The 27,968-nt window shown below is 38.8% G+C and overlaps 1 protein-coding gene across 2 annotated transcripts; it reads left to right on the top strand.

Moving 5' to 3' along the window:
* Positions 1-27: 27 nt before the first annotated feature.
* On the top strand, positions 28-19,709 carry LOC144512692 (cell adhesion molecule CEACAM7-like). 2 transcript variants are annotated; one of them, XM_078243543.1, is made up of 9 exons: positions 28-206; positions 9,732-9,805; positions 14,467-14,760; positions 15,128-15,204; positions 15,860-16,034; positions 16,511-16,573; positions 16,732-16,809; positions 17,757-17,989; positions 18,811-19,709. In XM_078243543.1, exons 1-9 carry the CDS (start codon positions 43-45, stop codon positions 18,898-18,900), a joined length of 1,248 nt encoding a protein of 415 aa, XP_078099669.1. In that variant the 5' UTR covers positions 28-42; the 3' UTR covers positions 18,901-19,709. The 2 variants fall into 2 exon arrangements, with proteins under 2 accessions (XP_078099669.1, XP_078099668.1); XM_078243542.1 differs by having other exon boundaries at positions 15,857-16,034.
* The last annotated feature ends 8,259 nt before the right edge of the window (positions 19,710-27,968 follow it).

The raw sequence follows: 27,968 nt of genomic DNA, 5'->3' as shown, positions 1-27,968 counted from the left end.
TCTTTTTTTTGTCCCAGGAGTACTAGAGCTCTGCAGCCTTACATGGTGAAATGTGAGACTGCTCTGACCTCAGACGAGAAAGAGAGGAAGATGCAGAGTGAGAGAAACAACTCGTCGCAGAAAACCACAGCAGGCCAGAGAAAACAGACAACACCTCTGCTGCTAGTCAGCAGAGAAGGAGAATTTCTTCTCTGCTGTCCAAAGAGGTAAGTACAGAAGACATGCATGAAAACCCCAAAAAACATCGTTGACTCAATTGGCCGCCACATTCTCATGAAACTTGTAATGGATGTTCTCAGACACCAGAGGATTATTCTGGGTTCCTCCAGCAGGCCAAATGAGAAACGCCAAATGAGAAACCACAGATCTTGTCACCACTGCTGCTTTTTCTGCTCTAATCTCAAGAATAACAATGGAGTTACCTCCCTTAGTGTGGCCATGTTTAGGTATGTTTACACTGGGCAAAATCAAGTGTACTCAAAGAAAGAAATTCCAGTATTTACAGGGGATGATTTGGCCCTGATCTGTCCTGTTGTGGATGTACTTTCTAATCGGGTATTCAGACGGAAAACAGCACTTGCGTTTAAAAAAAAAGTAAGCTTTGTGGGGCCATGTTGCTTCATGATTCAAGAACACTTAAAGGGATACTATCGATATAATATGATATTTTGCCCAGCCCTAGTCTGAATGTGGTCTTATTCCCTCCGAGTACACACAAAGTATGCAGGATAGGAAGTACAGTAAACAATGCCTACTCCTGTCACAGACACTTGGCTACACATAACTCCACAGTATATTGTAAATAAACCAGGGATGTTTGTACTACATGTCAGCTGTGACTTTACAGAAGGAAGTGTTGATTCGCTTACAAAGGCCCTGTCCTAAGCTACCTTTGTCTCTTTTCATCCTGCACAAAGCTGTAACTGAAATGAGATATTAATTGATTGCATTATAGCTAATAACACTGGCATTCATTATGCTTTTGAAAACCCTCCTTGTCATTTTGTTGACGCAATTGTATATTGTAACACATGAGAAAGAGATAGAGGAAAAGAGATAGATGATGATGATGGGAGAGGGAGAGAGGGCATTTTAGGGGTGAAGATGGATGGATGGAAGAATGGATGGAGGGAGGGTTTACCCCCATCAGCTGTGTTTACTCTGGAGGACTTACTGCTGCTGTTGGCAGCTTCACACACATTCTCTCTTTCTCTCTTCTTTTTTTTCTCTCTCTCTCTCTCTGTTCTCCAGATATAGCCAGCTATGTGGAGAAGCCTACAACCAGCTTTTCCCCAGAGGCCTCTGTCTAAGAACAGGGTTTATCTGAAATGGGCTTTTGAAGCACAGTACCAACCCAAGACACAACAATTCTCCTCTGAAACTCACTCCAATGACATTAAAGTTTTTGCGAATAGAATTTCAAAAAAGATTACATTAAGAGAAATCGAATTTGGAAACTCAGGTGGGTTAAAAGGTTCCTTCAGGCAGCGTAGGGCTGGTTTTTTAAAACATTAAAGACAATGTAGAGCATTTCCAAGTAGTGGGGGTAAATATGTCAAATGTTACTCTTGCAAAGTAGTGCTGAAAGTACTGTATGATGTACAGTATAGCACTTAAAAGCTCAAAATGATATACTGTATACCTCAGAAGCTCAGGTCATATCTTCGATCAAATGGATAATTAATCCATCACAGAGCAAGGTTACAAAAACAGAACTCTAATGTTTCTGACACAGCCATGGCTGCATCAGTATGCACAATAATTCACTGAACCTAATGTGATTACAAGACTACTGCGATTGAAACACAGACCACATACACCTTAATCTGATGATTTCATTTAAAGGAGTTATCTGGATTGTTGATGCCGGCAATTAAGACATGCCGACAATTCAATCAGCTGGATGTGTGTGCGTGCGTGCGTGCGTGTGTGTGCGTGCGTGTGTGTGTGTGTGTGTATGTGTGTGTGTGTGAGGATACATCATATTTTCAGTCAAACACTTTATTTACATTAAGTTGATTATATTAATTACACTAGAGACCAGGAGGCTCCACGTCAGCAATAAAAATACAACACGAGTGACATGATAGGTTTTAACATGAAGAGATTGACTGATAGTGTTTACAGCCTAGAGGGGAGCATGTGAGAGTCTGACTGAACAACAACACACAGAGCAGGGACGGTTCTTTAGGTGTCTTTGGTTAGTGTAGAGTTTCTCTGTGGAACCATAATGACTCAAGCAAGCATTGTATTTATTAGCGTATAAATATGGAATCTCAGTAGGTTGATACAAAGGTGTTCCTCTAAATTACATTCATAGTCATTCATAGTTTTTTGTTGTGATAAAGGGGTTTTGATGTTGTCTGTGGATGGTGTTGGAGCCATTTCATTGGCAACCAGCGTGTGACACTGGGGGTGGTAAAAGTTGATTTAAATGGGGCCTATTGGGTTCAGCCCGCGTCACCGTTTTTTGACCATGGTTAGGTGTATGGTGAAAAGGTGGTTAAGTGTATGATAACGTGGTAAGACTAAAAGAAGAACCATTATTTAGTTTGATTAGTTTGGATTGTCATATCCAACTTTAAGTTTGAACTCTTGGACAACAAGTTATTGATTGGCAATTGTTTGTTCAAAAAACACATCTACACCGATGCCACGCGTTAATTACCGACCAAACAAAGGAACAAATGTGCGCCGACAGATAGGGTTTGCTTTACATGTGCGGGGTGCCTTTAAAACCTGCAGACCCTGTGTTTGTTTTGCAGCCAAAAGTCTGTCTGGATGGTGGAGGAGTTCTGGATGATTTGAGATATGTTTGTCATACAGCTCTTTGAGGCATTTCATAGTTCATAAATGGTTCTTTATCTCATCTGAAGCCCTAATAGAGGCTTTTTCAGAGAGAGCAAGCTAGCCTGGTGGTTGGAGACGTCGTTCTGTACATCTTGGAGATATGCAGATTTAATCCCATAACTCTTTGCATCCAGCCTGCTGAGGTGTCTTCGAGCAAGACACTGAATCCATCCCAGCTGCTGGGAAGCTTCCTCCTCAGGAGGTCCCAGAGAAAACCAAAGGAAGTCTCCCCAGTTATTGAACACTATCCCAGCTGCCAGTTCTCCCAATAAAAGATAATGCAGCACCCCCGATCTCAGGCATCCTCCTTTTACATCTCCTGAAATCATCCACAAAGCCAGTACACCTCATCTGTCCAGCTAAAATAAATCAAACACACCCCGCCTTACTAAATGTGAAACACCACAAATCCAACAGACACAATAGTTGGCATCCTCCTTCGGTCAACACCTGATCTGACTCAAATTACTTTTAACCCATTCTACTTATGTAGAGCCGAAAGCAACAGCGGACTACTGCTGGAACACTAATCCAGGCATGTGTATCATACTTCTTTAACAAAACCCACATAAAACAAATGCAGCCGGGCCTCCCGAAATAAAACTTTGCACCTGATCGCCGTCGTCCCCTGTCACGTCTCCATAATAATCGCTCAAATCCAGCATCTCCAAATGATGGCGTTCCCCAGAGATACCCGGCAATCATCGCTCAATTTTGGAATGCCTCGGGACACAAATCCAGTGCACTGGATTTTTGGACACACTTGTTATTCCTCCGAAAATAGAAACCCAAATCAACAGGGGCCTATATACTGTGAGATCAGAGCCACAACTGCTGTATGTATCCATTTTACAAAATACTGGACTACCTCATGATTCTGTTGAGTCTCTGTGAGCTGGAGAGAAGTGAAGTTGTTTTAATTAGCTGTTTATCCATGCAACCAACAATAATGAGTGTTTTAAACTCTGTCTCAAAACTCCTAATATTAGCTGTTAGCGTTTAAATATTACTGAACAGAGTGTCAGAGAACAGTAGTTCCAGCTGACATCTAGAGAGGATTACAGTAGATGTATTGTAGAGAGAGAGCTGGCTACTAAATGCATAACTAAATGTTGTTATCACTGGCCGTCATTAAAGCACAGTGGACATTCTTTCCATTGTGTCATCAATATCATGTCATCACATCGAGTCTATTAAAAGAATCACAAAGGCAGTTTCGAGAGTACAACAGACTGTGCTGAACTGTTCTCTGTTGGGAGTCCTGCAGTCTGGCTCTACCACACATACATTTCAGGATAGACAGAAAAAAAGAAAAAAAAAAACGCTCTGGGTTGTTTGTATTTCATTAAACCAATCGCAGTGGCCTACGCTCCGGACACAGCGACGGTGCCTCTGCAAAACGGTCTCGGGAAAAACTATCTCAGTTGACTTTTGAGCACGTTTAAAGATTTGATATTTGGTATGTGATATAATTATTAGTGTTTTCATCTTATTTTCAAACCGGAAATATATTTTTTTGTCAATCTTTGCCTTTACAAGATAGACAGGTGGTAAAGAGCAGACATGAATGAGTGGCCCTTCCCAACTATTTATAGTTATTTCCTCCTAGTTAGTTATTTATTTACTTGTGAAAAGTTAGGCTCATCAAAATATATCCACAGGGCTATACCCAGGATTTTATTCTGTTCTGAGGTCATGAGTCAATATCAACTTGGGCAAGTCGGGCTAAAATTCTACAGCAAGGCTTGTTTTTTTAATATTTTGAACAAAGTGACAAGCTGGAGACTGGTTATGTGTCTTTTTTTTAGACATGTTTCTTAAATGAGTCACATGACTCCAGCCTCTGGAGTTGTAGGGCCCCGGTATCCGTCTGAAGGGCCTTTGAGCAAGAGGTTGAATGTTATCTAGTTGAAGGACGGTCACTCTGCTCATCCCAACACTCCTACAAGAGTGAGGAACATTTGGTTTGACGCAGTCTAGTTGAAATATCTGATTGGCTTTGGTTATTTAGAGCATTCGGACATGATGATGAAGTCATCTGAATAGCTGCGATTGGTTGTTGAGGTAGAGGATTGTGATTGGAGGCGGAGGTATCTAAAGGGGTTTGTGTCTAATGTACAAGCAAGTTGGATCAGAGCAGTGGAAAAATAACTGCTCTATTTATAAAGGCCCATTTAACAGAAGAGGGTCATCTGTGTCCCCCATAGGGACACAAACAGTCAGCCTGTCGTGCTGCTACAGTATGAACTCACTCCATCACAACATCTGATCTGGACAGAACTACCTTTCTCCATGCTGTCTCATGAAGCACAGATGCCATAAATCAGATTTTAAAAGTTTTACATCCTGGTCTCTCAAGTTTATAGAAGCAGTATACACAAACTGAGCCGGGACCTTTTATCTAAAGCCCCTGCCTCTGCTTCACAAATAAAGCAGATTTCAAATCAAGTCCTTTCTACTCATAACTCGTGTAGAAGTACTGACCTCTAGCTCACCCAGTAGAGGCTGAGTCCTTGGCACTGGCCCGGGTTTGAATCCGACCCACGGTCCTTTGCTGCATGTCGCCCCCTCCCCTCCTCTTCCTCTCTTCAAGCTGTCCTGTCGATTAAAGGCCATGAAACCCCCAAAAAAGAATCTTAAATTATTAATTTTTTTTAAATAAATCATATTTAATAAATATGACTTTGTATCTCATAAAAAAGTTTTCAACCTAAAAGTTAGAATCTTGATACTATTTCTAATTATTTTATATAATGATATATAAAAGTCAGAAATACATCAAAATGGGGATCTGTATATTTCTGATAATTACTGGTGTATAGATTAATAAACTAAATACATTTGTATTTTAATGAGGTGAAGTTATTTCCATGTATTGGTTTCCTATATTCTACATATGTGACTAAAGACTAATATAGAGAGTAGACAAAAAAGTGTTAAGAGACATTTTTAGTGAGTATTTTGCTTAAAGGTTTACGTGCTTGGTTTTTGAACATTTAAAAGTATAATCTGTGACCCTAAATATAGATGAAAGGAAATCCCCATAGTGCCAAACACAGGACTGGAAGAACCCTGACAGGTTATTTTAATAGAATAATGCAGGACTTTTAATAGATTGTTTTTACAGTGTGGTATTAGTACTTGGATCTGAATACTTCTTCCACCACTATGCTTAAAGGTCCAATGTGTAGGAATTTCTCCCATCTAGCGTTGAGATCATATATCGTAATCAACTCTCTCGCGCCACGCAGTTCAAAGTACGTATTACAGCTACGGTAGCCTTCACGCTTCAAAAAGACGGTCTCTTGCTCTTTTCAATGTCCTTTTTCTTTTTCTGGGCGAAGAAGAAGACTCCTGTTCCTGAAATTTGGATTTTGAACACGTGTGGTCCTCCATGTTTCCTTCTTCAAACTTGCCGGGGGCCGGGAAGCTACCATACCCATTAGCAGCATTAGCAGCACCTGTGAGTTTGTCATGTGACAGCGAAAACATGAAAGGCGGAGCAGTATGTCCTGTATGTCCCTTACCGGCTAACGCATTTCAAGATGGAGCATGAATATGGAGCGTCTACCCCAGTTCATGTGAACGCAAATGTAAAATTTCAAGCCAAAAGGAATACTTGGAATTGATGGTGGTGGTAAATATTCATGAGTTTATGAACGGGCAAAACAGATTTTGATAATGAACAACTAAACACGTTACACACTGGGCCTTTAATGCTCATCACATAAATGCATTTTAATGTGACCCTAAATATAGATGAAAGGAAATCCCCATAGTGCCAAACACAGGACTGGAAGAACCCTGACAGGTTATTTTAATAGAAACGCAAAGTCAAAACAGCACAATATTAGTTCTGAGGTTATTAAAAGTCCGTCTAAATCTGTAATGTCTGTAAACATGGTAGTATAGCAACTGTAGTGCTGTCAACCATTCCTTTGTATGTCAATTATATAATACAAAAAATACAGATTACTCATTAAGGGAGGAATGCAGCTTGACATATTTGACATTTAAACTGACATTGCATGCAACATTGCATTGGTGTCATCGTTTTGAACTACATGCACATGTAGTATAATGGTGCCACCCTGTGGGCAACTGCAGTTGAGAGTATCACTGGCACTTTTTGTTGCTAACATGTGATTCAACATTAGGTGATAATAAGTCTAGTTATAGCTTGTTCTGCTGCTCCTTAGTGACAAATGAAATCCATAATAGCAGCATTAATAAAGTACTGTAAGCATTTTAAACTTAACATTTATAGCATTGTTTCAAGGCAGTTTCTGTAAATAGCAGAGCAAGTGGGAGCTTGTTAGTGGCACCATCATTCGGCTGTGGACATTGAGTTGCCCATGCTTAATCAGTGGTGGAATGGAAACAAAGTAGTTGAGTAAAAACTCAAGTGCTGTACTTAAGTACACATTTGAGGTACTTATTTTACTTGAGTCTTTTCTTTTTTAATGCCATTTTCTATTTGTACTCTGCTACATACAGTACATATTTCAGAGAGAAATATTGTGCTTTTTATTCCACTACATTCATCTGACAGCTTTAGTTACTAGTTACTTTACAAATACACGAAACACATATTAGAGTATTTTGAGTACTTTTACTTTTAATACTTTAAGTACATTTCCTTGTTGATACTTACATACTTTTACTTAAGCAACATTTTCAATGCAGGAGTTTTACTTGTAACGGAGTATTTTTACAGTGGGGTATTAGTACTTTTACTTAAGTAAAGGATCTGAATACTTCTTCCACCACTGTGCTTAATGCCCATCACATGAATGTATTTTAATATGGTAAATAACTGAGCTAATAAAGTACCCACACAATGGTATTATCATATTAAACACAAACTTAGCACCCTACTTCAAATGGATTTAACAGAACATTCAATCATTTTTGTGTATTTCATTTCACCGTCCTCGGGGTGTAGGATTCCAATATGCACGCCTACAAAGTATTTTGGGGGTTTCATCAGGAGTCACCATCGATGAGATAAAATCGCAAACAGAATCAAGTTCAAGCATGCAACATTTACTATGAATCCGTTGGCCGTGCGTATCCAATTTGAATCCCATACGGGAAAGAAGTTTAAGGTCTGAATCCGAAACCAAAAGAAGAATAAAGCTTCACAGGAGGATGTGAAACATAATTAAAAAAGATAATTAAAATGTTACAGAAATGTTGCTGCTTCAGTGAGTTTGTTCCTGCTTCTCATGTAAACTGAAGCCACAGTAGTGTTTAGTTTATTATTGATTATGTCTTTTTATCACACTCTACTCACAACTCTACAGCTAGTGTCTCTTCAAAACCTTCACCAGTCTGTCCTTTCTCTGTATCCACATTACTGATGATTATTCATCAAAAATCTCAATGTGTACATATTTTGTGAAAGCACCAATAGTCAACTCTATAATATCGTCGCAATATCAATATTTGTAGGTATTGGGTAAAAAATTATGCTTTTAATGATGTTGTGCTCCTGCTTAACAGCTAAACAATCCCTGTTGCTACTTGTTTTACTTTCTTTTTCAGTGTTAGATCTTTATCGTATGATCCAAGTTTCCCAAAATTGATCATCCAAATGCTATGATTACATTCAAAAAGAACTTTCGGCTCAGATATTGTGTTTGTGATGGGAAACCACAACTCAAGCTACATATGGGTCAAAACATTTCCCCTGCAGCCGTTTTCAGAACAAAATGAGGGCACACCACCTATCGACACCAGATATTTAGCTGACATACATTTTGGCACAATATCTGCTCCCGTTGTAGTTGGAGTGTAACATACATTAGAGGTTTGAGTTTGCAGCTGCAGCAGTAGGGTTGTTTATCAAAGTAAATTACAACATTTTAAACTTGTTGCAGTATGTATGACAGTTCACCTGGGGGATGCTGCTGTCTGTAACATTTGTCAGATGATGATGCGACTTCTTTTTCAAGCAAAATAAAAAAATGTAGCAAATTTGTTCTTCTGAAAATAAAATTGGACGAGCTTCTTTGTCAGATTGCAGCCACAGAAGTTTGAATTATTGCCGATTCTTAATGACAAAACTTTCAACTTTTCTGTAAGTAGAATTCCTAAAGCTTTCAGAAATGACATTTCAAAATTCGAAAAAAAAAATGCAAAACCTCTCCTGAAATAGATCAAGCTCACGTCGGTGTTGTCAGACATACAAAACAGTTTGTTTCTTCCCTCATTTAGTCTCATTTTACAGCCTAGGAAAATGTGCACATTTACCTTTATTTTAGACGCTCATAACTACATTAACGGGACCGTTCTGTTCTTAATTGTATAAAAAACGAAAATTGTTATTTACGTGATGTAAAAATGTTAATGAAACGGCACGAAGATCTGCTGAAGACGGAGAATGGTTAGGAAACAAATGAAGTCAGTTCATAATATCAGTTGCCAGGCTGGCCAAAAACATACACAATACAAGAGGAAGTGGTTTCCAACTGATCAGTTTATGCTTTTAAAGTCAAATCCACGAGTCACCTAAAAAATGTAAGTGTTTGGTGTTTGTGTTGGGATTCATTTGTGTTTTGAAAATCTTGAACTTGCGGTCACGATTAGCCTATATTTGTTGTTACTGAAGCTGTTAAAGCAGAATAAGAAATGCACTTCTCTCTGTTTGCTCTAAATATAACATTAGATATGCTTGCTTTGAAAGTAGATAGGACCCCTTGGATCACTTCCTTGAGAAACCATAAACACACACAGACACACACACACACACACACACACACATACACACACCCACACACACACACACACACACACACAGGAGGTGATCTAACTGCTCTGACAGGAAATAACCTTGATAATGGAAAGTGCCTGTTCTTCTTTCTTTTTCATATGATGAGGATGTCGCTGAAAATGGCTGCTGTCTCCACCATCTCTCTGCTCCTGCTCTGCTGCTTCGCCGTCTCCCCCGCAGGTACCGTACAATTCAGCAATTCCGTTCCTCATTAGGATGTTGTAATTTGAGGATTTTAAGGATTTCAATTTGACTTGAAAATTAAACCAGAATGTATTTTCCTTTAGCATCAGACTTCTGACCTACTTCTTGTAAAAGTTCTGCATCTTAACATTTTTTTTTTTTTTTTTCATAGGATTTTTTAAAAAAGCAAAACGTCTTTTTTCTGGCCAACTGAATACTCTTAAGTGCTTCTCAAATGTTTCCCTTCTTTTCTCTGCTATAATATTGTGTGTTGAGTGGAATAAGGGTCTTATATGAATATGTTTCAGCCCTGGATATTTGTTCTACTGTCCTGTACAAATCATATATTAATGCCGATCATTTTCTAATGCATGCTGTAGTGTTTTATATGTGCTAACTTGTTTTACATTTCCAGCCATTACTTGTTTTTATCATTGCATATTAATAAAAGTGCATTTGGTGTATATACTCAACTAAACAAATAATTAAACAGTTTTAAAAAAATAAAGTAGGAAAACAAAAAAAACTATGGTTAGCCTTGGCATTGATGCAGGATAAACAGTAAATGGGCCAAAACATGCAAGAACAGTTGACCGGTCCTTTAAATTTGACTATTGTTTTGACAAAAATTCTCAAAAACTAAATAGACTACATCCAAATTAAAGGCTGTTTTCAAAATCAGTCAATTATGAAGTTGATTAATCGCTGTGGCACAAAAGAGGAGCTAAAAAAAACGTTCATGCAGCTGTGGCTAAAGTCACTGACATGGGCAGGGTTGAGGGTTCAATTCCCGCTGAGAGTGCTGTTGAAGAAGAATGACATGAAACAACTTCTATAATATGAAAAGGTTGGTTTCCATCCATAAGGGTGTATGTGTGTGCATTAGTGAGCATAAATGTACGTAGTTCTTTCTTTTTTTCTGTTTACATCCCGTTAGCTGCTACTTTGTCGAAAAAGGCAAAGTTTGTGATTGCGGGTGAATGCGAGTTGAAAACTTCTGCCAGAAATATACCATAGTTACACGACAAGAAATCATCAAACGGCGTTAACTGCAGCAGGAACGCGCTGCTGATGTGGTAACGTCGGTCTGAAATGAGGTTACAGAGGACGAACAGGAAGCAAAGCAGAGTCGCTTCAGTACCGATGACCTACAGAAACAGCAGTTACACAATACAAAGAAGCAACAACTGAAATAATAAGAAAGAATATATGAATATAAAATGGCATAAATGCAGCAAATGATAGCCACGTTTTGGACCGTGGCATGATACAAAACATTGATACAAAATGAAGATAATTATTTCACTAAATGAGAGTTTTTTTGCCGTACAAATACATTTCACTGGAATTGTACCTTGTACGATTTCACGTGACAAAATTGATAACATTGATTGATTAATATGAAACCTTAAATTGTCACTCAGCACTTCTTTTTTAATCCTTTTTGTGTAGGCTCTCCCATCTAATGTAAATATTGTTCAAATATGCAATACATTTGTTTCAAACTTTAGGAGTTGCTGATCAAAACAATACAACTATAAAATAGTTTTTATGTTTTCAAAAACTATTGTGTCTTGAACTTCAGCCATTACTTGTTTTTAGTCATTGCATATTAATAATAAAAAATAAATAAATGCATTTGATAGATTCTCACCTGAACATACAATTCAGCACTTTTAGCACTTCTAGCTGTTTCAGACGAACAGTTTGATTTTTGAAATGTCAAAGTTGATGTTTGGCCAGTTTCTTTGTTGCAGCCTCGGAGATGTGAAGATGTGGTGTCATAGAAATAGCGTTCTGCTGTTACTTCCTGGAAAGTTTTTTCTTTGAGGTTAGAAAAGGTCTAACCGTCTTCATTTAGATTTACAACTTTTGATAACAAATGGTTTTGCTTGTTTTAGGCTCATTATCCCGAGATAATGGTGATATCTCGAGATACCAAATTGTTCTCTTGTGATCAGGACTTTATCACCTCTATCTTCAGATATAATAAATACTGCCCCTAATAGTTCTGGGACTGGGACCAACGAGTCCTCGAGACTGACTGAAGAGGCACAGAATTACACGTTACATTAAAACTGTTTGTGATATATTTAGCAATCTAATCTTTATAGGTGAAAATAGGCTTAAAAATGTAAATGTGAGAAGTCCTTTAAGAGTGGGGGTTATGGGTAATTTAAATGTCTTAAGGTGGATTTTGCACTTTGAGAAATCTTTCCACTTCACCAACTTTTAGATGATGTCATGAATTACATCATCGAACTTCCTCTCATTTTTATTTAACTTTATCAAGGATCTAACTTTACTTTGTGGGGGGTTTTAATGATTTCAACTTGTATCCTGCTAGATGTGATCGTCAGATATGCAGTAGTGTAACAATAAAGAGAGAGGTGCTACCAGCCAATCAGAGTAGTGGATCGTGTTTTAAGCAAATCGTTGTTTTAAAGCTCCATACAGCTGTTTTTGTACAGGTGGGTGTGGAGCTGGAAACTTTGATTAAACCACTATAATTGTGGGCTGCTATTATTATCATCATACTGATAGTTATATTTCAAAAGCACATTCCTCCATGAGAATCCGAAACAAAAAGCAATTGTCATTTAGATTAAAAGCCATGCCATGATTGGAGCATGGACGGATTACGGTATCGCACATTTCCTGGTATTTTTATTATTTATTTATTTTATTTTTTTAAGTGTACCTTGGCACTCTAACATGTGCGAGAGCAGTTGCCCGCTGACCTTGACATTTTTGTAACTGTCACTTAAATAGACATTTGAAGACACTTGCTTGACTAGTGACTCAAATGTGTGTTCCAAAGAAGGCCCTAAACTGCCAATATGTATTTTTATTATTATCATATAGGAAAATATTAACGTAACCACTAATCTCCTGTGAGTTACCTTCACAGAAAATGAAACTGTCAAAGATAGATTGTGTGATTGCAAATCAAATGTTCAAGCCCCTTTTCTACAACTTCTTTTTTTCCACAGAAACTGCTATGTTATTGATTTACTTTTTATATAAACCAATAATATATAATACATATTTAGTATATTAAAAAAAAAAAAAAAAAAGGTTACGTGTCACAATTGGGTACAATCACTAGTCTGCCCGTCATCTGCAGCACATGGAAATGAAGGTTGGACGTTGAGACAGACACACATATGGGAGTGTGTTTTGCTGTGCATGGCTTTTTAGCAGACTGTGGTCTGAACCCAGACAACAGGATATAATGCACACATCATCCATCTTCAGTGCAATCAGCCTTGATGACAAGGTGAAAAGATCTGCAAGACGGCTGCTGAGTTTCCTTTTCAATATGCTTTTGTCAGTTTCAGATTTCATGTACGAATGAGTAGGGAATGAGCAGGTTAAAATGATAAAGAATAAAAAGTGAAAAATTAAATTAGTTCTACTTTGTAACTACACAACTGAAAAGAAAAACTATAAATAACTATAAATCCAAACAACAAATAATGTTATAAATAAATCCAAGATACATAAATAACGGTTGTCAATGACTTGTCAGAGACATGAGTTAATCCAACGTTTTATAGTGAGTTTCATTTTGAAGTAGCCACATTCCTACTAATGTTATAAGCATTTCTGTTTATTTTGGGAACAAGTCCTTTAACTTTATAGAGCCTGATCTGCCGGTGATTTGATTTCTCCCTGCAGCTCAGGCTGGAAACCTGTACGTTTATCCATCCTGCTTCCGTTACAATTTTGTTGAACCAATCACAAACTGGCTTATCTACCTGGCATGCTATTGGATGGGTTTAACACGATGACAAGCAGCTTCTTGTTTACATTCGGCCACCGAAGCGCAGCAACCCGTTGATGCCGCTGTCGCTGCTACGTCACCCGGATCGTTGGTCTAATTGGTTGAAGGACTATCCAATTGCGTACAGAGTCATTTGAACTATGCCCGTTGAACACGCCTCTTGTGCAGTAGAAAATACAGAGTAGACTCCCCGGACTAATGTTCAATCTTAAAAGACCGAGCTTGGTCTGGTGATAGCCAGACTATCAATTTTATACTTTGTATATACATAACATTTGCAGTTATGTAATTATTAAAGCCATAGATGTGCAGGTGAGGTGGCTAAATTGGAACTGAATTATCCCCCAGTTAAGGTTAATCCACACTGGCAGCTTTTCTTTTATAATTGGAACTTGTTGTTCTTCTTAATCGCTCAGTTTCACCATGAGTGGCCCTACAGTGGGTGGGGGAAACAATCAAACTAGTGTCGTTTTATTTCTGTATACTCCTCGTCATGGAAAACTATTTTTTGTTCACTTCTGAGATATTACTCAGCCTTTTGTCTGACCAAAACCCAAAGGTAATGGGATGCTGTTGGTTGGCGGTAACACCACACACTCTCCGGCTGTAACAGACGAGGCTGGCATTTGTCACTATGTTGGTTCCCCTGAGGTCTTACTGCTTCATGCCCAAAAAGTATGATTTGATCTGAAAACAGGAATCTTGTATTGGATATGGGAAAAAACTATGAGCCCACAGTAAATATGTATCATTAACCACCAGTGTTTGACACAAAGGATATTCATAGTCCCCAGAGGATGAATCCTAATGTTTGGCATACATGGCATTGACTGATTCTATGTATTTCTTCACCTTTCTTTCTCTTCCAAAGATTCTCAGGATCGTTGCGACTACAATGCTATAAAAGGAGAGAGCTTCGTTGTGCCTCTGTCCTCAAAACTGGAACCGTTTCACAAACTACAATGGAAACACAACGAAAATATAATCTTAAGTCAAAGAAAAGGCGGCGCTGTTGTCGTGGGGAAGAAGGAGGACATTTCTGAAAATGGTTCCCTGATACTGAAGAATCTGAAGGAAAGCGACAAGGGGAACTATACCCCACAATTGTTTAAAGAAAATGGACTTCAAGAAGGGGCTCCGAAAAGCATACTTTTATGTATATTTGGTAGGTAACAACAAATTGTTCATGTACATTTACCTTTGTTTATTCAAGTATATATTTATTAATGATACCGTGCATCCCAGAAACAAAGCTCCTAAACCGTGTTTACTGTAACCTTATCTGTTGACATGGTCACATATTCACACAATATGAACATGAAATATTAGTAATAGGTGTGTTGTGATGCATCAGAAGCTGTTTTAGGCATGCAATATAATCAACAAATATCAGAGAACTAAATTTGGTTTTAATACGTTGTCATTAGTTCACATCACTACATCTGTTTTCATATTTTGCTTGTCATCGAAATGATAATTAGTGTTGTTACAATGCATAATGAGCTTGAAACAATCTAATCTGCTCCACTCAGACCGTGTCCCGAAGCCCAAAGTGACGAAGGTTTGTTCCTTACCAGCTGTCACATTTACCTGCAAAGTTCCAGCTACGGTGAGAACGAAAGTACAATATGTTTTATTTACTGTACAAAGCAGCGTAGGGCCACATTGTAAGTGGAGTATTATCCAAATGATCCCAAATAATAAAGATGTGTTTGTAGAAGCCGTAGACAGAGAAGGGTCTTCTCTGACCCCCCCCCCCCCCCTCCTCTATAACCAAGCTTGAGCACTTACATACAGATGCTGCTGTATGGTTACGGTTTGGGTTTCTAATTTCTGGTTTTATTATGTCATCAATATCATGTTAGTTCATTTTAGCCATCTGCTGTAAACAACCATTATCAGAAACGACAGGGTAACAGAATACTCTCTCTTTCAATGCATGTAAATGTTTTTGTCGATGTTTGAGCTCGGCAAATGTGCATTTCCTCCACACAACGGGGAAACATTTGTCATTTTGCCAAGGTAAAAATCTAAATTTAAGCTAAAAATTGTTTCACGGTTCTCACCCCGCAAAAACAAATATTCGTACTGGATATTCATATTTACTAACTACTTATCTTAGCCCTTGTCTGTCTGGATAACTAAATCAAACCCTAATTAAATAGTATGCGTCCTTAAAAATGTGTTTTCTCTTACACTTAAAGGTCTACATATTGTCACGTTAACCCTCTAATCCATCTATTAATGACCTCTTTATCCAGCAGGCCAAGGATCTCAAATTTGAATGGCTTCAGAACAACAAGAAATTAACGGGGAAAACCAACAGTCTGACACTGAAGGCCGAAGAGGTGGAAAAAGATTCCTTCCAATGCAAAGTTTCCAACCCTGCCAGCTCTGAGACCAGTGACTCTGTTACACAGAATCCGTGCTATACGAACAGTGAGTATTATCCAGTGGTTAGTACAGCCACATGTCCCTGTGACTTATACCTCTCGTGTGATGGAAATCACAGTTTGATTAAATGCATGGACTAGAATTGATTGCACGCAGAACAGCATTGATAACAATTGCTCAGTATAAAGCAGGTTGTTTATTGGAACACCTTAATCCTAAGTGGAATGAATTTGAAGGAGAAATAAATAGACTTCTGGGTGAAGCACAATCATTTTGTGGGATCATCGCATCTCAATAAATTCTGACATATGATTTAGCTTGTAGAGAAGTGAATTCTCTACAAGTCAATCCTCTCAGTGAACCTTCCCTGAATAAATAAAGGTAAAAAAGAAAAGAAAAAGAATTGTCAGCCCACCTATTAACCGACACCACTAAAATAGCCATTTTAAGAAATGAAAAAGAAAATACATGCAATCAATACTTATTCAATGTGTTTCTTCTCTTCCTCTTTCCTCCCTAAGAGTTAATTTTCCCAGAAGAATTATTAGGAATTAATACCTGGATTATCATTGGCGCCGGAGGAGGTATGTTTGCTCTAGCAGTATCTTTTATCCGATAGTGTATACTAATACATCTTTTGACTTTTTATATCTCTCCTCATGGCGTGCTGTACAGTATGTGGTGCCGCTGAAATACTATAATATAACTTACCCTAATCATTGTTATTATCCATCCTCATCAGGTGTTGTTCTGGTGCTGATAATCGTCGTTGTTGTTTGCTGCGTCTACGCCAAACGGAAAAAACGCATGCAACTGAAGGGTAAGGGTTTGTTTTATTTCATAATAATAATAATAATAATTCATGTTCAAAAATGGCCTCAACCTTTGCACGTATCATTACCTTAACTTTAGCTATTTGTAATGATAGAATGTGTATTATTTAGTGTCAGACTGGGGGTTGAAATGGGACTGAGTACCCAGGGTCCTCATGTGAGGAGGGCCCAAAAAGACGCTAGAATGAATAGCTGTGGATGTGGGGGAGAGGCCCATAGAGAATGACTTCCTACAGGGCCCAGAATTGTGTATACTGTTTATATTCAAATATACGCATACAACAAATGGCTCTTAAGTGAAGAACTTAACCCCTTGTGTTTTCCTCGGGTCAAATTTGACCTGTTTTCAAAGTTTTTTTTATATCACAAATATGGGTTTCTTTCAACCAAATTGCCCCAAAACAGCATCGATGTACGTTGAATGGCGATCTTCACAGGTAAAATCAATGATTATTGGCATTCATCATTTTATTAAATGTCATAGCATTTGTAAAAAAAATATTTAAATGGTTTCAGAACAGCATCCTGACTAAACTTTGACACAAACAGTCTGTGATCCACTCAACATCCTCTGATCTTAACAATTACTCAAAATAATTCATAGTTTCTGCTAAAACATTAGGTATAATGTCTCATACATTAGGTTTATTATAAAATTTATAAAATAAAAAAAACCTGTTGAAAAAAGTGACAACTTTTACAAAAAGAATCAAAAACATCGAAGAAAGCGACAAAAACGTGGGGGAAAGAAACCGACAAAAAACATTAAACATTTTGACAACAAGTTCATGGTCGACAGGAAGACAACACAAGGGTTAAAGTTAAACAGCACTTTTATTTTCTTGCCAAAATGATACGAATGAAAAACATGTAATGAAAAGATACATGTTAAAGATCAGGAACCGTCATCTATGCTTATTTCCTCAATCATCAGACGAGAGGGAGCTTCGTTTGGCGTGGACCAACGACCAACAGCATCAACATCAACATCCTCACGGTCCACATCATCCCCGTTGCCAGCAGCAGCAGCCGGCCGGCCACACCGGTCCTCGCCAACATCGCTCCAAACAGCACCGCGAGCAGCAGCAGCAGCAGCAGCAGCAGCATCTCCGACCTCTGGACCCGACCAGCGCTCACCCTCAGCCCAGCCCCCGACGACATGCACAGGTAGGAGCTTATAGTGGATCTGAGAACTCAACACCGTATGGAAAGATCAGTGTGGCGTCTGCTACAACTATTACTTCTAGTCATAGTTCCACTATCTTTATCGTTACTATAGTCCCGCTTTGACAGACCCTCCTCCAAAGCGCTCTGGAGGAGGGTCTGGCTAGTCCGCACAGCATTCTGGGATGGGAGGAAAACGCGCTCTGGTTTAACGGCATTTCTTTAAACCAATCAGAATCGTCATGGGCGGTGCTAAACTCCGCACAGAGTCGCAGCAAAACAGTAGTTGTGCGAGAGAAAACTCTGATTGGACAGATAGTCTAGCTAGCTGTCTGGATTTACCCTGCAGAGATCTGAGGAGCAGTTAACAATAGTCCTCATGAGTCCACCGAATTTAAAATTTCAACACAAAGAAAGCAGAAGGAAATGGAAAACACATGCATCCGCTGGAATTTCCTGCAGCACCGGAGCAATCCCGGAAGTGGAACGCGAAGGATATGGACTATTGTTACTATAACTGCCACTGTTCATCATTCCAACTGCTATAACTATTATGAATCCTATTCTCTATATCTGTATATCTGTATCAGTGCCTGTAAAGAGACAGGGTCTGTCCGAGGTTTTTGCCTAAAAAAAATGTCCTCGCCACTGTTGCACCAAATGTTTGCTCGTGGGAAATGATTGGGTCTTTTGTAAATTATAGTGTAGTCTAGACCTACTCTCTCTGTAAAGTGTCTTGAGATAACTCTTGTTATAATTAGATACTATAAATACAATTGAATTGAATTGAATTGCTCTGACTTCCATTTTTCACTTCCCCTCAGGCCCCGAGACCAGTTGATAAAACTGATGACGAGCAGCCTCCTCCTCTTCCTCAGCCCAGGAAGAAAGCTGCCAAAATACCAAGAGTGTGACACCATGTGAGTGTTGGAGTTCAGGAAACCTAATTTCCTAAAGTTCTTTTTTTTTTCTTTTCTTTTCACTTTCTCAGTATTACAATTACATTACTTTATTATATGTGATACCAAATGGTAACTGTAATCTTGTTTAATCTTGTTAGAGAGACTATTAGGTATAAAAGGCCATTATTGCAAAAAATAATGAGACATTACGGTCATAATCTCAAAATATTATTTAGAGTCCTCTTTAAAAGGGTTATTTTTGTACTTTTCCAGTTTGTCTTTTTTAACATATAAGTCATCTTCCTAATACTTGAGTAAATTACATGTGTATTGTGTCAGATGACATAAAAATCATCTTGTCAGAAGAAAGCAAACACGCCTATATCCCTGAATGTCAAACTATTCCTTCAAACTAACAATACATTATTTATTATCTATCTCATTTCACATGAACATGAACAGTTATTTTGTTCCAGATACTGTTTTTTTCCTCCATTATTTTACTTTCTTTTTCTACACTTGTTATGTACATTTGTATGCAGTTCTTTGTAATTTTTTAAACTAAATGTTGTTTCCAGGTCACATTTTCTTTACCTGACAAACTATGTTTTTTTTTTTTACAAACTTGATCATCCTGCAATGTTGGCTTTTAAAAGGACAGAGGTTAACCGGATTATAGTAATAATGCAGATAAATGTGTTTTTATGCAGTTAAGATAACAATGCATTTAGTTTGTATCCTTCCAAGTATCTGCTTTTAATGTAAAAATGTCATATAAACTGTACGCTGTGAGGTTTTTAATTAAATGGTGTAAATTCTGATGTGACTTTTCCAGTGAAATATAAGCGGGGCAAACTGTGTCGTTCACCACTGCAGCTCGCGGTGTGTTTCTATCTCTTTGTGTGTGTATTGTCACATATCCTGTCTTTTTGCTGAAAATGTGTTTGTGGTTTTGAGTGCGTTAGCTGTATGTGCTGAGCTACTGCCAAGTGTGTGTGTGTGTGTGTGTGTGTGTGTGTGTGTTTTCTTGTTTAACTATATTCGTGGGGTCCTAAAACCAGGAATACAGTATACTTGTGGGGTCCTGACAGCTTTGTGGGGCCAAAATGCTGGACCCCACAAGTTTAAATGGCTGTTTGAGGGTTAAGACTCGGTTTCCGGATTAGGGTTAGAATTAGTTTATGGTGAGGGTAAGGGTAAGGGTTGAGGTTAGGTATCTAGTTGTGAAGGTTAAGGTTAGGGTAAGTGGCTAGGGAATGCATTATGTCAATGACGGGTCCCCACAAAGATAGTGAAACGCACTGTGTGTGTGTGTGTGTTTTTTTTCTTGTTTAACTATATTCGTGGGGTCCTAAAACCAGGAATACAGTATACTTGTGGGTCCTGACAGCTTTGTGGGAGCCAAAATGCTGGACCCCACAAGTTTAAATGGCTGTTTGAGGGTTAAGACTCAGTTTCCGGATTAGGGTTAGAATTAGTTTATGGTTAGGGTGAGGGTAAGGGTTGAGGTTAGGTATCTAGTTGTGAAGGTTAAGGTTAGGGTAAGTGGCTAGGGAATGCATTATGTCAATGACGGGTCCCCACAAAGATAGTGCCACGCACTGTGTGTCTGTGTGTTCATGTACTTGCAGCTTTATGGCAACAGAGAAATTAACAACATTTGACATCAAAAACATATTTTAAGCTATTTTGAATGCTCTCTTTTTATTTCATAAATGCAAATATTTAAAAATGTCTACTCACAACTTCTCGGCTTTATTATGTTCTACTGCTGTTACTTTACACCCACACTGTGCTGCTGTGTACTTATGTTGACACCTTTCTTTCCCTCTGTATACTGTATGTTGTGTTCTTCAGTCTCCAAAAAATGTATGAACTATTGTTTTACAAGACAGCAGGAATTATTAAAGAAAACTGAAAACAAAATGAACACAATTTTATGTTGACAAATAGTCATCATCTTGGAATTCAACACTAACACATCAGCCAAGAGCAGCCTAACATGTATTCTGTTAAAATATGCAAAGCACAATATAGCTCCTTGTCATACAGTGCATCAAATGATCACCTTAACCTGCAGTACTGATGCACGATATGTTGCCGTTCCTCAGTAATCCAAATCCTTTATACTTTGTTTGGCAAAGTGATTTATTAGTTACAACAAAACATAGTATTAGTTACAACAGTTACATAGTATGCAAAGTGGGGGACAAATAGAAAAATCATGTTTTTAAGTCTGTATTGACCCATTGTGTCCACTAGATGGCGCTGTAGTTTAATGTACACAGAGTCAATCAGTTATCAAACCTAGTCTGATTTTCATTTCAGCATTGGATTGTATGTCAAGAGATGATCAGATTTCTGCATATAGCATGTATGATTTCTATCTTTTCAGTAAAGTGTTATATGCTCCATTATAAAGATAAGACAATTATCCAGCACCCAAACCCCTTTTTAAAAACGCAATGGATTATCTGAAAATATGAGTAATGATAGTGATAACACACATCCTACAGGGATAACACACATAGCATACATCAGATAAATCCAAGAAGATCATCCCCAACCCCTTTAAGATTTCAGACAGATTAATACATTAAATATATAGCACTATTTCCTAATTTGTAGTGGCAAAAATAATTCTCTAAAGGGCCAGGAAATGGCGGTATAGGTCCACGTTTTCGCCAGTAGGTCAGTATGTTGGCGTTTGAGTTGAAATCACATACTGTGTTGACACTGTCTCATAGTTCACACAGTCTTGACACTTATTACTTCATCCTTTCTTTCGTCTCAATAAAATGATCTTCTAATGAACACAAACGTGTAATGAAAGAGTTTGCATGAAAGAGATGAATTAGCATTTTCAAAAAATAGTTTTTATGTGCATGTTTTCCTTTTAAAATGAATGAAAATGCACCAAACTTTGCAGAATGGTCAAGTCTCACCTGACTTTATAAAAGTTCTGTTAAAAAAAAGAAGGGGGAAATGGTTGTCCGAATGGTTTAACGCTAATGAATTCTGAACAAATTCTAAAATCCCTTTTCCCCATCATGGCTGCTGTGTAGCGGCTATAATCCACTTATTGCTTCTCTGTAAAGAACTCATTAAAGTCTGTGAAGATTCAGTTAGATTTAATGCCATTCTTACAACTGCAACTGTTGTTGCTACTACAACAAGAAGTTGGCTACAAGTATAACTGCTGCTGCTACAACTACTACTACAACTACTACTAGTAGTGAATTCTGACTCTGTACATTATCACATTATTGTTTGCCTGCAGCTTTGTCTGCTTTCTTACAGTAAACAGGTCTTGAGTGAAAAAGAGATTTCAAGTGTAGGCCCTATTGTAGAAAATGCATTATAGCTGAGGTAGTTGGCAGTGACTGGTTTGAAATTCAAGTCTGTTAGTCCATTAAAACCAGATATAGGGCCAAAAATTCAAGACCTGGTTAATGATTGATAGGGGAGTAGGGCGTAGTAAGATAAGACTGTGTCCGGTGACTGGTGTGCGAGGAACAGATGCTACCTTGTTGAGACAACATACAGCAGTAGGTTACACATTTGATTCCTCCCTGCAACACGCACACCCACACCTACACACACGCACACACACACACACACACACACACACACACACACACACACACACACACACATTTTAAAATAGGATAGTCATGTAGCCTATTACAGCAGATGACCCATAAAGTTTTAACCTTTGACCCCGAGGTTACTTCTCACCTCTTCTGGCTGAGAATGAACTTTGCCTTGCCCAGTGGGTCTGTGTAAATACACCACAGGACTGCAACTGACAACAGGCATGTGTCCGCGTCCGTCTTGTTAAAAGGGCAGCAAAAATTGTAAATTTGGTAGTTAGATAAGAAGATGAGCAGTCAATTAGCTTAGCTTAGCATACAACTGGAAACAGTGGCAAACAGCTAGCCAGTCTCTAACGGTAGCAAACTCTGCAGACTAGCACTCTAAAACTCACAAATTAACATGATATGTGTTGTTTGTTCGGTCCATACAAAAAAACTAAATGTAAAATCAACAATTTGTAGTTTTATGGGAGATAATGTGACAGGCTACAAGCAACCTACAGAGAAGTTCCAGTCGTTTCCAGTCTTTATGCTAGGCTAAACTGACTGGTTGGTTACTGCCTCCGAGTCCAGGTAGGCTACATATTTGTTTATTAAACTGGAGATGTGGAGATGGATTGAGAGGCCAAGAAAATAGTACTTTCAAATGTATTTTGATCCTAAACCACTATAACAGACAGTAGCCAAGTAATTTAAACTCATATCCAGAGGGACCCATCATATCAGATGTGGTCCACACTGACTGGACAATATCTGACATGTAATTAAGACTTAAATATCTGCACAATAACCTTGTGACATAAGACTGATATGGGACTATCTCTCTCTCTCTCTCTCTCTCTCTCTCTCTCTCTCTCTCTCTTTCTCTCTCTCTCTCTCTCTCTCTCTCTCTCCACCTGGGACCTCCCTGCTTCCCTCCACTCCTCCTCCAGCCCGTCACCTAACTTCCGGCCACTGTCCCCCCCCATCAGCTTCTCTTTCCCTCTCTATCGATCTCGCCTTCATTCCCGTGCACACGTTAACTAAACCGGTTTAGTGACCGTGTGTGAACCATGAAAACACTCCTGTCAGGACTCCGTTTTTTACTGGACTAAGAATCAAGCGTGTGCATCCGTTTTGCTTTGCGGCTTCGCCTGGTGTGCGGTGCGGACTGACTGCTCACATCTGAAGAGTTGGATTGGATTGACCGACAGCGGCGGGAGAGGACTGGTATTACCCCACACACAGGACAAAGAAGACTGGGGGGGGGAATTAAGGGAAAAAGATAAGAGTGGAAGAAGAGAGGAATGAAAATGGATAGCTGTCTCTTCACACTCGTCTTTGGTCTTTCAATGCTCGGTAAGAAACGTTTCTACGTTGATAGCTAATTAACTCAGATTCGTGTCGGCATTCGCCAGCGAGCAGAACCCAATGTTAAACCCTGTTTAAAAATCTGTCAATTTCACGTTTACTTGCTTGTCGGCAACCGTACATGCCATGTTAAAGACCAATTCAAGCATTTTCCGCATCTTTCACATCCACTAGCCAGTCCGGCATATATATCCAAATCATCAAGCGGCACTTAATTGCTATTCATTTTAAACCTTTTCAAGTGGTTCACACTGCAAGCTGCTGACATCTACTCTATATGTTTGATAGAAGAACTTCAGCAGTGCAACAAGCAAACGGATTCAACAAAGTTGAAACTTAAGTGAAAAATAATAGTTGTTTGGTGTATTTGATCATACCGAATGGAAGAGTGAATCTAAGACATTTACGAAAATCCATAACCTATGTTGTCAGAGATGTCTGCATGCGACGACAAGCAAAAATATCAAAATGGCATTTTGTTAAACGGGGTTTGGCACGATAGCCTCTCCCTGTGAGTGATCTGGATAGATCTCACTGTGTCACTGTGTCGAAACTGCTGTACAATTGTGTTTAGCTAATGTAATGAATTATGTTCGATGGGTGACTAATTATTTACCAAGTTTCAGGTTGATGACCAGCACACGAGGACGAAGACATGGCGAAATACCTTTTCCTTTTCCCATTTAACTAATGGAAAACAGTCGGTGTGTGGCAGTTCTGTTGTGGATAGAGAAAATATAGTGACTCATTAATACTTAAACTAAAATAAACACCTTTTTAACGGAATTAGTCCCAATTTCTCAATCCTGTTCAGCCTCTCATTTTCCAAGAACTTCCATTAAGACCAATTGAGGTGAGATTGAACATGAGGTGACCAGCTTTGACATTGTCCCATTAGCCTGCTTGGAAGTCCAACTGTGCATGCCATTATGATTAGCCTTATTATTTGCCTTGTGTCCATACCAGAGTCATTCAAACCAGGCTGACTAATTATCTGACTGGGTTGAACCAAAGGGCCAGCCCAGTGCTTAGTCATTAGGCTGGTTTTCACAACAGGGACAAACCAGGGCTTGTTTATTGGCCCACCTCAGGGCCAAACAAGGCTACACAGGACTTGGCTTAATTTAGTGCAGTACTGTAAGATGATCAAGTGTCACCTGTGTGTGTGTGTGTGTGTGTGTGTGTGTGTGTGTGTGTGTGTGTGTGTGGACGCTGCAGATGGGAAAGTGAAGATGTTGCTAACCTGCTCTCTGATCTGAGTTATCTGCTGTCACCATTTTGGATTTCCCAACCATTTAAAATCTGATATTTGAGGTAGAAACAGTAATGGCCTAATACATACGGATCATTTTGTCTGTGTAGATTATGTATCAAGGTTAAATAATTCTTATATTTAATCTTTAAATGACACAAACTATTAGAGCTGATTATATGAACCAGAGTCTGGAAACCAATGTTTTCACTGGCTCCAATATCTCCCTCTTTACTTATTGTCATGTTTCAACACATAATAATAGACTGGGACAAGCAAGTTGTGACCACCATGGCTGACCCATGATAGGTCAAGATATCTCAGTTGAGCAAACCCAGCCCGATCACACCTCCTTTTTAAAGGAATAGTTTCCACTACTTGCCGGGAAGTAGGATTTTGTACAGATTAAACAAACAAGATATGACATGTTAATTAGTGAGTTGGTAGGTAGAATTTGTTACCTTTTAGACAGAGCCAGGCTAGCAGTTTCCCCTTGTTTCCAGTCTGTATGCTAGGCCAAGCAGGCGCTCCACACAAGCCCACCCATGCCACCATGCGCCCCCTCTTAGATTCTTGACTTGATTATTAAACTTTCTGGGTCTCTTCAGGCTCTACTGGCTGTGCAGTATTTCTTCCAGGAGAGACAGGCAGGCTGGAAATTGAGTTTAAAAACCATACATTTCAGCACCTGGCCAAGAAACACACACACACACACATACACACACACACACAAACACAAACACAGAGTTATACTGTGTATGATGGTCATTTTGTGATATGGCACAGCAGAAATCTTATTGTACCATTGATGCAGAGGAAACTACTGTGGGGTTGAATGAATTACTTATCACACATATTTGCTTGAGGTACGTTAACAACCCCTATGGTAGAATTGGAGGTGTCATACTTGTTTGATGTCATTTAGCTTTGTGGCTACACACCCCTCCGAGACTGGAATCCACTAGTAAGTGGTCTATCTGATATGAAGTTAAAGATGATCTCAACCATAGACCATTCCTGACAGTAGAGATTGTAAACAGGAACTAAAATGTACAGTAGGTTTTATGTGGCATGGTTTTCATTGTAACTTGTTACTTACTAAAGCAGAAAAAGTCACAGAAGAAGCAACAGCAGTAAAAGCGCATGCTCAGCATGCTGACACACACATAACACCAGGCCAACTGCCAAAAACTCAAGTATTGATGGGCCATACAAGCACAGGGCCTGTTTTATAAAGCACTTTCTTTTTAAACCGAAGCTGATCCTGGTACAGATTTTTGTGAAAAGGACTAAGGAAGAAGACATTTGATTTTCTACAAAACCCCTTCTTTTTCTGCAGACAGTTTTTATGTAAACAGTAATACAAGACCCAAATGAAATGCTGTATAACCTGACCAAACATTTCCTGCCAATTTTCAGAACTTTGTTGGTGTTTGTTGACAGTTAAACATATACAAATATTCAGACAATAAGATCTATGGCTGTAAATGATAATGTAAATATAATAGAGGATCATAATCAATGTACTCTTTGAAAATATATAAATTTGTCTTGCGTATCGTAAAATATTTTTTTAAATGTAATACTTTTGCGATTATGAAACCAAAATAATGCTTTCTTTGATATTTGAACAGTATCCTTTTTTTCTTCTTCTTTTTATTAAAAGGAAAAGTACCTGGAGGTTTGTTTACAACCTGTCTGACTGCTCATGTTCCTTGACTTGTTAGATCTATTTTTAGAGATGTTGCTGTGCTGCCAGAGTGCTCAGCAATTACTTGAGTACCTTATGAAGCTGATCTGGCCATGACATGGCAGAAACATGGGATTTTTATGGTCAATGTCTTTTATAAAAGTCAGTGTTTCCTCTATCAGTTCAATCAGTGGTTCCCAACCTTTTTTCCTTGGCTGAGCCCCCCCTCCGAAACCGAAGTTGAGGTAACTCTCGAGATAGAGCCTTACTTTCTTTTTTGATACAGAGGAGTTATCAGCACTTTTACGTTTCTCCGCCATGTTTCGTTCATAAAATAGTGATGCCTTGGCGGCAGGAAAAACGGAGGTTTGGCCTACTAAGTAGCCTGCCTACAATTTTAAGCGAGAACAAAAATATATAGTTTTTATACAGACTTTTGTATACATTATATATTCTAGTGTATTATCATAATTTGTTTAACGTGCAAATATTTTCTTTTTACCTCAACCTCAAACCAGATAAAGACTTCCGCACCCCCTGTGATCTTTGCAGCCCCCCTGAGGGGTCCCCGGACCCCAGGTTGGGAACCACTGAGTTAAATGATGCCAGTTGTCCAATTGAATGGTTGATTTGTAGAATCTTGATACCCCTAATCAGGAGAGAACAAGTTGGTGCAGCTATAGTGGTGTTCTTTTAACCGATAGATCTGATGGCCACAGCTAGAGCCCAAAGTTGTCCTTTACCAAAAGAATACAGATGTCTCAAATGCTAAATATCTCAACACAAGCACCCGCCGTACAAGAAGTTTGCCTTAATGAAATGGTCTAATACTGGCAAAATGATTTAAATCAGAAAGAATCTGAGCAAACATTTGATGCCAGCTTTTAGTATTTGAGAGTTTTCTATGCGTACGGGGTGGTAAACATTTCTGTTCATCATTTTCTCTACGGTGAACATTGTGTTGGGCAACCTGCAAAGAACCAGATGTGGTGTTCAGCTGTAGTTTATTAGCAAACCCAGCAGCATGTAGCATCTCCGCTTCACCTTTAACTGATCTGAGTGCAGACGGCAGGGTCAGATCTGGAGTGTGGAGGCCTGCAGCCAGATTCCACCAACCAGGAAGCAAAGTGTCAGTAAACTGAGCAAGTCTACTGAGCCCAGTCAGACTCTGCTGTGTTGCTACATGCTTTAC

This window comes from Sander vitreus, chromosome 24 (assembly GCF_031162955.1).
Source record: "Sander vitreus isolate 19-12246 chromosome 24, sanVit1, whole genome shotgun sequence".
Lineage (NCBI taxonomy): Eukaryota > Metazoa > Chordata > Actinopteri > Perciformes > Percidae > Sander > Sander vitreus.
Note: the sequence above shows the minus strand (reverse complement) of the source record. Positions and strands in the feature narration are given on the sequence as shown.

Bases quoted from the DNA above. Each gene is read 5' to 3' on its own strand.
- LOC144512692 (XM_078243542.1), top strand. From the start codon at position 43: ATGGTGAAATGTGAGACTGCTCTGACCTCAGACGAGAAAGAGAGGAAG. The intron at 15,205-15,856 runs GTGAGAACGAAA...CTCTTTATCCAG, and splicing joins CCTGCAAAGTTCCAGCTACG to CAGGCCAAGGATCTCAAATT. The intron at 16,574-16,731 runs GTATGTTTGCTC...CATCCTCATCAG, and splicing joins TATCATTGGCGCCGGAGGAG to GTGTTGTTCTGGTGCTGATA.